The 10439-nt window shown below is 47.2% G+C and overlaps 1 protein-coding gene across 1 annotated transcript; it reads left to right on the top strand.

The window, feature by feature from the left end:
* The first annotated feature begins 361 nt into the window (after nt 1–361).
* On the top strand, nt 362–6758 carry LOC147318246 (inactive phospholipid phosphatase 7-like). Its single transcript, XM_086257893.1, has 4 exons — nt 362–2639; nt 3104–3429; nt 4835–5016; nt 5101–6758. The coding sequence occupies exons 1-4, from the start codon at nt 2458–2460 to the stop codon at nt 5302–5304; spliced, it is 894 nt and encodes a 297-aa protein (XP_086114019.1). The 5' UTR covers nt 362–2457; the 3' UTR covers nt 5305–6758.
* The last annotated feature ends 3681 nt before the right edge of the window (nt 6759–10439 follow it).

Genomic DNA, 10439 nt, shown 5'->3' on the forward strand with positions numbered 1-10439 from the left:
CACACTGTCCTCAGGCTCCAGCTTTATGTTTATATGTTTTTATGTTGATGTGAGAGTGTTTCTAATTGATTATATTTGATTTATATATTTAACTTATTCTGTGGTTCTTGTACTTGTTTGGGGAACAGCATTTCATTATTTTTATCTACATTGCTGCCTGCGAAGTGACACCCTGATGTAGTTCTGTGAAACAGTTTTGTGAATCACTGAGGCACTGTGTGCTTGTTCTTTGTCCTCAGAGTTTTCAAATAACTTGAGATGTTTTATGATTAATAGCATGTTGTGCCTGTACTACTTTGGGCATACTGTCCACAGGCTCTAGCTTTATTTTTATGTTGATCGTATTAAAACAAAGAAAACAATCTGAAGTTGTTATGTATACAATGATTTTACCAGTCCAGCCCACTTGAGAATAGACTTTTCTCCATGTGGCCCCTGAACTAAAAAGAGTTTGACACCCCTGATCTACAGTACTTTGACACTCAGGGGAATATCCTGATAGAACTCTTTCATTATTTTGCTGATAAGTTTAGCCTCGAATTGTAAAACACCTTTCTTATCTTTTAGAGAGGGTATTGCATAAGAGCCCTTTTTCCCCTGGGCAAGTCGGGCAAGTAAGCGTCCAGGTTTGTTGCCCGATTCAAATAATCTATGCTTTGCATAGAATATTGCAGTTTCTGCTTTCTGAGTTAGTAGTTGGTCCAGGGCTGATCTGGCTGCATCCAGTTTTTTAAGCACAGAAACAGACGAGGATTTCTTAAACTCCCTCTCCAAGTTAGTCATGTCGCGTTCAAGTACTAATTGTTTGGCTAAGGTGCTCTTCTTTTTCGCTGAGGTGAAAGAGATAATAGAGCCCCTGAGAAATGCCTTACCCGCCTCCCACAGAGTAGAAGCACTAACCCCCGGTAAGTCATTTGTAGAAAGAAAAAGTTCCCACTGATCTTCTAAATATTTGACAAATTCAGGGTCACTAAGGAGAGCTGGGCTTAGCCGCCAGTGTGTAAACAAGGGACCATAATAAGGTGGTAATAACTCCATTGAGACTGATGAGTGGTCTGAGAGAGCGCATGTGTTGATCAAACAACCCCGAGTTCTGTCAAGGACAGATCTAGAAACAAACATGTAATCAATTCTGGAAAAAGAAAACTGTAAAGTCTTTCACATGTGGATTACAAACTCTCCAGGCATCAAAAAGACCAAGATCTGAGCAGAAGTCCACTGCAGCCTTTGCCATTTTTGAAGGTGGTTGAGATTCTGGTGGATCATAATCAGTTTCAGGACTCAGACCACAGTTAAAATCCCCACCAATTATTACGTGATTCAGACACACAGAGGAGGTTTTTGCCAGAAGGTTTGAATAAAACAATCTATCTAAAATATTTGGTGCATAAACACTTCCTAATAGAATCTGTTCCCCATATAAAAGCCCAGTAATCAGAATAAATCATCCGTATCCCTCACAATAGTATGTAGAGTGAACGGTAGATTTTTATGGATCAATATTGCAACGCCTCTACGTAATCAGTGCTTGACATTTAATCAGCTGTGTGAAAACCAAGAAGGAACCCACCCGATGGATTAATAAAGTTTTATTTAATCTAATAACTTTAATCTCAGCCAAACCGATTTACTCAGGAACAAACAAAACACTGAAAAAAGCCCAACAATAACATGTTTAAGTTGTCTAAGTGACTCATATATCACGTTTAACCTGAGCAGCGAAAGTCCGCGGTGATCTGAAAATGATGTGCCGGGAGTTGTGCCGTTCTCGGCGGCTTCAGTGACCCTCGAGCTCCCGGCGAGCTATCGAGCTGGTGGGTAACAGACGTCTCCGAAAACGTCGAAGCACTTTTGCAAATATGCGATATCTTGATAAACCGAGCAGATATTTGAAGTTTACACAGCTACTTTCTCGCCTGAAAATATGTTAAAAGTTTATTTTGTGACCCAGAAAGATTAGTATGAGTAATTTTAAAACTTAGTAGCGGCCGCCATTGTTGGAAACTGGAATTGCCTGGGCTGCGCTATGAATTCTGGGATATGGTGGCAGTAAAGGACACACCCGACCCATCCTTCAAATCTGGGGAAAAGGAGGACGCATTTGTCGGCTGCATTCAGAGGAGTCTGTGAATTGGGACAGCCTTCGTCGCGTCGCTGTGACGTAATCGTCTACAAATGCGGCCTCTGGAGGATGCAGCCGACGTTTTGGGACAGCTACAGCCTCATGTCTATTTACTTTTGACCTTTGACCTGCCACCCCCATTATGATTCAAGTGTCCACATACCTTTGGTGAGACGCAGTAAAATAGACAGAGTATCCCTTTAACACCCCCCCCACACACACACACACACACAATAACAGCTGAGAGCAGAAGAAGAAGGCCAGCAGGTCTATTAATAGCAGATCCCACAGAGTCAGACCCGGCCCAGCACGTCCTCCACCGCTGCACCACCACCATGCCCGGCAGCCAGGCCCAATTCCGGGCCAGAGACCGCAACAATGTCCTGAACCGGCCCGAGTTTCTGTCCCTGAACCAGCCATCCCGCCGGGAACAGGCGGTGGGGGAGGGACGGGGGGGCGGAGGTCCGAGGAGACCTGTGTTCAGACAGCAGAGTCAGCAGGACAGCACAGGGGGGAGGTAAGACAAACAAGCTCCGCCCACAGACTCGGGACCTGGACCGAGACCAGAGTTTCATTTAGGTGCTCAAACTTTTTCTGTGACCCGATCCTGGATCATCTTCAGTTAAATTCAATAATGCAAAATCAGAATGTGACCTTTAAACGTAATGGTGCTTTAATAAAACCTTCTGAAACCCGACGCCTGAGAAGAGCCGAGTTATTTTTAAGGAGTTCAGAGCTCAGTCTGTGACCTCCTCCTCAGACTGTGGGAGCTCCTCTCCCTCAGCATTAACATGCAGAGAGGAAGCTGCCTGACAATCAGATTTTAGGTGGTGATCTCAGTGTTCGCTGATGCTCCTTCACTGGGCCAGTCTGAGCACCTGTAAACAAAAGCATGATGGGAAGTGTAGTTGTGTTCATGCAACAGTCTGTTTACCCACATAAAATGTGGGTTTTTCTAATGGAGTCTGGTCTTTTCCTCAGGGGGGCCAGAGAGTCCTCCGAGAGCGGTCCAACTGCTGACAGCGGCGGTGCGAAGGATGCCTCCCGCTGGCCGGAGCAGGACTGCATGCAGCTTAACCCGTCTTTCAAAGGTATCGCCATCAGCTCTCTGCTCGCCATTGACATCAGTCTCTCAAAGCGTCTAGGGGTCTGCGTGGGAGCCCGCGGCTCCGGGGCCCCGCTCCGCCCCATGATCACCTTGCTGGCCCTCACTGGCCACGCCCTCCCCTGGATCTGTGGCACCCTAATCTGCCTGTGGAGGAGCAGCACGCTGGCTGGACAGGAAGTGCTTGTCAACCTGTTGCTGGGTCAGACACCTGTCTGTCTCTCTGCTGTCTCGTCTGTCTCTCTGCTGTCTCACCTGTCTCTCACCTGTCTGTCTCTCACCTGTCTCTCGCCTCTCTCTGTTGTCTCTCACCTGCCTGTCTCTCTGCTGTCTCACCTGTCTGTCTCTCGCCTCTCTCACCTGTCTCTCACCTGCCTGTCTCTCTGCTGTCTCACCTGTCTGTCTCTCGCCTCTCTCACCTGTCTCTCACTTGCCTGTCTCTCTGCTGTCTCACCTGTCTCTCACTTGCCTGTCTCTCTGCTGACTCACCTGTCTCTCACCTGTCTGTCACCTGTCTGTCTCTCTGCTGTCTCACCTGTCTCTCACCTGTCTTTCTCTCGCCTCTCTCACCTGTCTCTCGCCTGTCTGTCTCTCGCCTCTCTCACCTGTCTCTCGCCTGCCTGTCTCTCTGCTGTCTCACCTGTCTCTCACCTGCCTGTCTCTCGCCTGTCTCACCTGTCTCTCACCTGTCTGTCTCTCGCCTGTCTCACCTGTCTCTCACCTGTCTTTCTCTCGCCTCTCTCACCTGTCTCTCGCCTGTCTGTCTCTCGCCTCTCTCACCTGTCTCTCGCCTGCCTGTCTCTCTGCTGTCTCACCTGTCTCTCGCCTGCCTGTCTCTCGCCTGTCTCACCTGTCTCTCACCTGTCTGTCTCTCGCCTGTCTCACCTGTCTCTCACCTGTCTTTCTCTCGCCTCTCTCACCTGTCTCTCGCCTGTCTGTCTCTCGCCTCTCTCACCTGTCTCTCGCCTGCCTGTCTCTCGCCTGTCTCACCTGTCTCTCACCTGTCTGTCTCTCGCCTGTCTCACCTGTCTCTCACCTGTCTGTCTCTCGCCTGTCTCACCTGCCTGTCACCTGTCTGTCTCACCTGTCTCTCACCTGCCTGTCACCTGTCTGTCTCTCTGCTGTCTCACCTGTCTCTCACCTGCCTGTCTCTCTGCTGTCTCACCTGTCTCTCACCTGTCTGTCTCTCACCTGTCTCTCACCTGCCTGTCTCACCTGTCTCTCACCTGCCTGTCTCTCTGCTGTCTCACCTGTCTCTCACCTGTCTGTCTCTCTGCTGTCTCACCTGTCTCTCACCTGCCTGTCTCTCTGCTGTCTCACCTGTCTCTCACCTGCCTGTCTCTCTGTCTCACCTGTCTCTCGCCTGTCTCACCTGTCTCTCACCTGCCTGTCTCTCTGCTGTCTCACCTGTCTCTCACCTGCCTGTCTCTCTGCTGTCTCACCTGTCTCTCACCTGCCTGTCTCTCTGCTGTCTCACCTGTCTCTCACCTGCCTGTCTCTCTGCTGTCTCACCTGTCTCTCACCTGCCTGTCTCTCGCCTGTCTCACCTGTCTCTCACCTGTCTGTCTCTCGCCTGTCTCACCTGTCTCTCACCTGTCTATCTGCAGCGCTGATACTAGATGTGATGACGGTTGCTGGGATGCAGAAGTTGGTCAAACGTCGGGGACCGTGGGATTTCCCGCCAACCTTTTTTGACTACATTGCCATGGATATGTACTCGTTCCCAGCAGCCCACGCCAGTCGGGCTGTCATGGTGTCCAAGTTTCTGCTGAACCACCTGGTGCTGGCGGTGAGTAGCTTGCTGCTTCACAGATAACAAAGACTGGAACAGTTTACAAACCTGATCCAGGTGTGTCCGCCTCCTGTCCTCCAGGTGCCTCTGAGGATCCTACTCTGCCTGTGGGCCTTCCTGGTGGGCGTGTCTCGGGTGTTGCTGGGGAAACACCACCTGTCAGACGTAGGTTGCGGCTTTGCACTTGGCTTCCTGCACTTCAGCCTGGTGGAGTCGGTGTGGCTGGACTCGGCCACCTGCCAGACGCTCATCTCCATCGGCACGCTGGGCTGGACTCTGGTCTGACCTGGTCCAGACTGGTTCTGCTGCAGACTCGGGTCCAGCTTCGCTGGGTTTTTCTGCCCTCCATCAGCTCAGTGCTGCTGACAGGAGGCAGGGGCCATGTGGTCCCAACTGTGGAGGACCTGAGGAGGGCTCGTAGGAATGTTTGAGTCACAGGTACTGAAACAGGAAGTGTCTGCAGTCCCACGTCATGTGGGCTTTTCTTTCTTGCCACCATCTCAGATTCTTCAGTAAAATTTTGTTGAATTTTTTTTTCATGTCAGAAACCGAGTTTGGACTTTCATTCTGCTAATGTTGAATTTTATTTGAAGAACGTCCTCGGCTGTTTGAAGCTTCATAGTTTTTGCATTGTTCACTGAGAACAGAGTTCACAACAAAAGCTGAAGGTTGCTCCTCAGAGCTAAAGCTCGGGTGTTATACTGGCGCTACAGATTCTCTTTTCGGGGAAGTTTTCCCAAAACGATTGTGTTGACTGTCTCATCAAATCTCAGAAACTTTCGAACAGGTGCTGATTATGTATCTGAAAGTGTGACGATGCCAGATTGTATAAGAAAGGCTGACTCATGAAGTGCAAACAAACCTCTCAGGTTCAGACTCCTTCAAACTCTTTTCTTTTCCTGATGAGTCGGCATCAGCTCGATAAGTGTTTGTCAGCATGGTGAATACCTACAGAAGCATTCACAGAAATACGCCGCGACTGTAAGGCTGCCATCGTGTCCCACAACAAGCAGCCAATGAGGGCAATATTTATCAAAGACATGAACTTTGATCTTAACCCCTAACAGCATCCACGTCTCTGTTTGCACTGCTGTGGTTTAGCAGGTTTACAATTTGTTTTCAGAATCTCCACAAGAACAGGCCTGTCTGAGTCTTCCAGAAACGGTCCAATCAGAAGAACCTTAAAGGGGAGGAGCTAAATCAGCTTGTTTAGGACAAGGGATGAAGGGAGGGGCTGCACCATGCCTAGTGTGAACTGTGACTCATGCAAAGCTGCTTCATTAGACTTCAAGTATAGATTTAAAGAATGGAAGTGAGACCAACATCGCCTCCTCAGACAAACTTTTTATTAAAACAAAAAATTGTCCAAGTTTTTCTTCTGTTCTAAACGCTGTTACCGGAGCGCCGTCTTTATGCAGATTATACCCTGATCTGTATTGCTCTGTTTCTCTGTGTAAAACATCCCGGATCTTAAACTTGAGATTTCCCTTTTCCTTTTGTTAGTGTCTGTCAAACAGTATTTCAGCTAAAAACATTATATTTAACTCTTCAAAGCTCAAATACAGAGAGTTCATGATTCTAGATGAAAATGAAGAAATGAGAATTCACCATGTTTCATCTGAAGGTTTCTGTAGTTTTTCTGCCCCTACATTGGCTAGTTTGTCCTAAAGCTGAGATGATGAAACATGTCAAGTTTAAACTATGCATCTGTTCAGAGTTGCTAAATAAAACCTGTTTGTTGCCTAAACTGTGGTGGGAGTGGTTCATGTGCAGGTGTAGGTGAGGGTCATGACCCCCATCTGCACCTGCATCGCTTACAGAAACTTGTTTGAAGCCTTTGATCAGAGAAGGCCAGATGTTTTCAGCTCAGACTGACTGTGATCCTGTCAGTCTGAGCTGACACACATTGTGTTTTAGGACAGAAAGTAGTCCTGTTGTTGTTTTTGAGTAACACTGGTTTGTTAATGGAAAAAGCAAAAAAAAATATAAACCTGTAAAACATTAAAACATGATTTTTTTAAATGATTCTATCAATAATAATAATAATAATAATAATAATAATAATAATAATAATAATAATCTTAAACAATAAAAGCCTTTAGGGGACAAAGTGACTTACTGTTGAACAACAGGAGGACTTTTATTATGAAAGGGAGGGGAGAGGAAGTGAAGATTGCTCCCCAGAAATGGAAAAAGTCCATGATGAAGAGTCAAGGACAAACACAGCCTGGAGCTTTTCACCAAAATAATTGACAACCTGAAGCGATTTCAAAATAAAAGTCTCTTCATCTGCAGGTTTAAAGTGCTTCCAGTCCTTGGAAAGTTTAAGGCTTTTCTTGTGGATCAAAGAGTTACTGAATTGGCCCTTTAACTGAACTGGTTTCCAGTCTGGACCTGGTTTAGTTGTATCTGTGTGTCTTCCAGGTGAATTAAACCAGTCAGGGTCAGGCTGTGGACTGCGGCGAACACAGTTTGATGATCTTGTGGTTTTCCAGTGCGGCGAACGTGATGATGTTTTCTGTCGTATGACAGGTGGTTAAGGTCACCACGTATCCACAGACACGGAAACAGAACCAAAAACCAGAAGACCAGCGACAAATCCACAGAGCTTCCTCCTAAACAGAGTTCTCATAGTGAAGACAGTCACAGAAAATTCTAAGCCCCGCCCACATATGAAGCGCTTTGTGTAGCTAGCATCAGTGAAGCGGTGTGAAAGGGTGAAGGTCAAACCTGTGAGCTTCTTAATGATGTCTTTGGTCTGAAGGTCCAAGTCAGACACGATCCACTGAAACACACGGGTCAAAGGTCAGGGCCTGCGTCCTGTGAGGGCTGAACCGAGCTGACGTCGAGCTTTTATTCTCACACTGACCGTCTGAATTTAGGGATGAACTCACGTCTGAAATCATCCGATCTCAGCTGCGAAGCTGCTAATACAACAGACGGCATGTCTCTCCTCGGCATGTGCAGACAGCGTCCAAAATGAGTCATCACGCCGTGGTGGACCAAACGCACACTGCAGGTCACATGACCTGTTCCTTGAAAACTGCACAGACAGTTACCGGGAAGAAGTTTTGGAATTCCCAAAATGGAATAATCCTCATCATTAAACCCTGCCACAGATTACAGGTGAGGGGTACATAGAGGTCAAAGGTCAGCTTTGCTTCCTGTGACAGACAAGTTGGCGAAGACGGAGTACTTCTGATTCTCATCTTCACACACTGAGACAGAGCGTACCTTTCCTTTGTGTAGTCCCAGAGCGTCAGCGTGCTGATGAGAACAGACAACGGCGCCATGCTATTGTCCGTTCACAGAAAACTTCACAAAATGCAAATTAAAACCCTTAATGTGAGTTCTAAAGTCATCCGTCTCCTGTACAGGTGCTCTGAGGGGAAAATTATCAAAACAGTCTCTGAGGCTTTAAACATGTTAATTTTAACGTGAGAGTGTGCGGGGGCTGACTCACTGCTGCCTCTGCTGGACGTTAGAGGAAGTGTTGAGAAAGATTTAAGTGATGCCCTTATTGAGAACAGGTGTGGCAGTAATCAGGCCAGAGAGATTGAACTCAGCTTTTCAAAGATGTGATACACCTCAGTTAATTTATGTTATAATCAGGGGTGCACATGAGTGGTCCGCAGGTGCGCACGCGCTGTCAAAATAAAAGACGCGCACCAGATAAGAAGTTGCAAACCGCGTTTGCGTCCATATAAAAGGCACTGTTTTTGTCCGCGAGAGTGGGATTTTCACAGCATATTCCGCACCACATCTCTGTGCGTTCATTGTTTGTTTGAAGCCAGCTCACCTCCTGCAACCACTTCTCCGAGAATGCGTGCTTCTTTTGCGGTTCGGACTCCTTCTGATATTTCTTTGGAGGTGGAGGAACACCAAAGTAATTGCTTAAAGGAGTTTCTTTGACATCTTTAAGAGTTCTAAACAAATGTCTGTCCTCCTCCAGAAAATCTTATGTACGCAAACTTCTTATCTGGTCTTTTTAAAGCTGTGGGAGTCCAGTGATCCACAGTGACAGCCATTATCCACATACGGTGAAAACATGGACCAGTGGTGAACCTTCCCAGGAGTGGCCCGCCAACCAAAATTACCCAAAGAGCAAAAAGAAGAAAAAACCACAGAACAACATCCAGAGAACTGAAGTTAAGGTCAGAGTTCATGACTCCACCATAAGAAAGAGACTGGGCAAAATGGCCTGAATGGCAGGGTTCATGGAGAAAACCACTGCTGAGCTAAAGGATAAAGGCTCGTCTCAGTTTGCCAGAAAACATCTGGATGATCCCCAAGACCTTTGGGACAGATGTGTGTGTGTCCCATTACATCTGGCATGAAACTACCACAGCTTTTCAGAAAATGCACATCATACCAGCAGTAAAATATGGTGGTGGTAGTGTGATGGTCAGGGACTGGAGACTTTGGGCTACTCAAAGTCCTGACCTGACTCCGATTGACATGCCGTGGCATGACCTTAAATAAGCAGTTCATGCTCGAAACCCCTCCAGTGGGGCTGAATTACAACAATTCTCCAAAGATGAGTGGGCTGAAGTTCCTCCACAGCTGTAAAAGGCTCGTTGCTACTTATCTCAGACGCTTGATTGCAGGTGTTGGTGCCAAGGGTGCCCCAACCAGTTATTAGGTTTAGGGACAATCAAGTTTTCACACAGAGCCATGTAGGCTTGGGTTTGTTCCCTTTAATAATAAGCACTTTCATTTCCAAACTGCATTGTGTTTAGTTGTGTTATCTTTGTCTAACATTTACATTTTTTTGTCTGAAACATCTAAGGGTGACAAATATACAAAAACAATTCCCACCACTGTAGATTGATACCTAAGTACAAAGGGTCTCGGAAACTGCCATGGAAAGACTCACAGCCTTGGCCTTGAAGAGGTACACCAGAGAGATCGAAGGCAGGAGAATAAACTAGATGTTCTCCACTGAACCATCCAAGGTGTACTCGCAGTGACAGGGGGACAATATAAAACCAGCCCCACCAAGGCTGGAGACGGAGCAATACTGGAACAGCATATGGAAGTACATCAGGAAGATGGCCATAACTGACTGTGTGTTTGCTGAAAATGTCAGGCAACAGAAACCTGAGAAAGAAGGGGAGCAAGAACCATCATGGAAGGACAGACCCCTGCACGGTATGTACCACCGGCAGATAGAGGAGGTGGCTGATATCCAGAAATCCTACCAGTGGCTGGACAAAGCTGGACTGAAAGACAGCACAGAGGCACTAATCATGGCAGCACAAGAACAAGCTCTGAGCACAAGATCCATAGAGGCTGGGGTCTATCACACCAGGCAAGACCCCAGGTGCAGGCTGTGTAAAGATGCCCCAGAGACAATCCAGCACATAACAGCAGGGTGCAAGATGCTAGCAGGCAAGGCATACATGGAACGCCATAACCAA

This window comes from Aulonocara sp. 'chitande type north' Nkhata Bay, linkage group LG12 (genome assembly GCF_057382095.1).
Source record: "Aulonocara sp. 'chitande type north' Nkhata Bay isolate Kocher_YH1m ecotype deep benthic linkage group LG12, A_spYH_male_GT1.1, whole genome shotgun sequence".
Taxonomy (NCBI): Eukaryota; Metazoa; Chordata; class Actinopteri; order Cichliformes; family Cichlidae; genus Aulonocara; species Aulonocara sp. 'chitande type north' Nkhata Bay.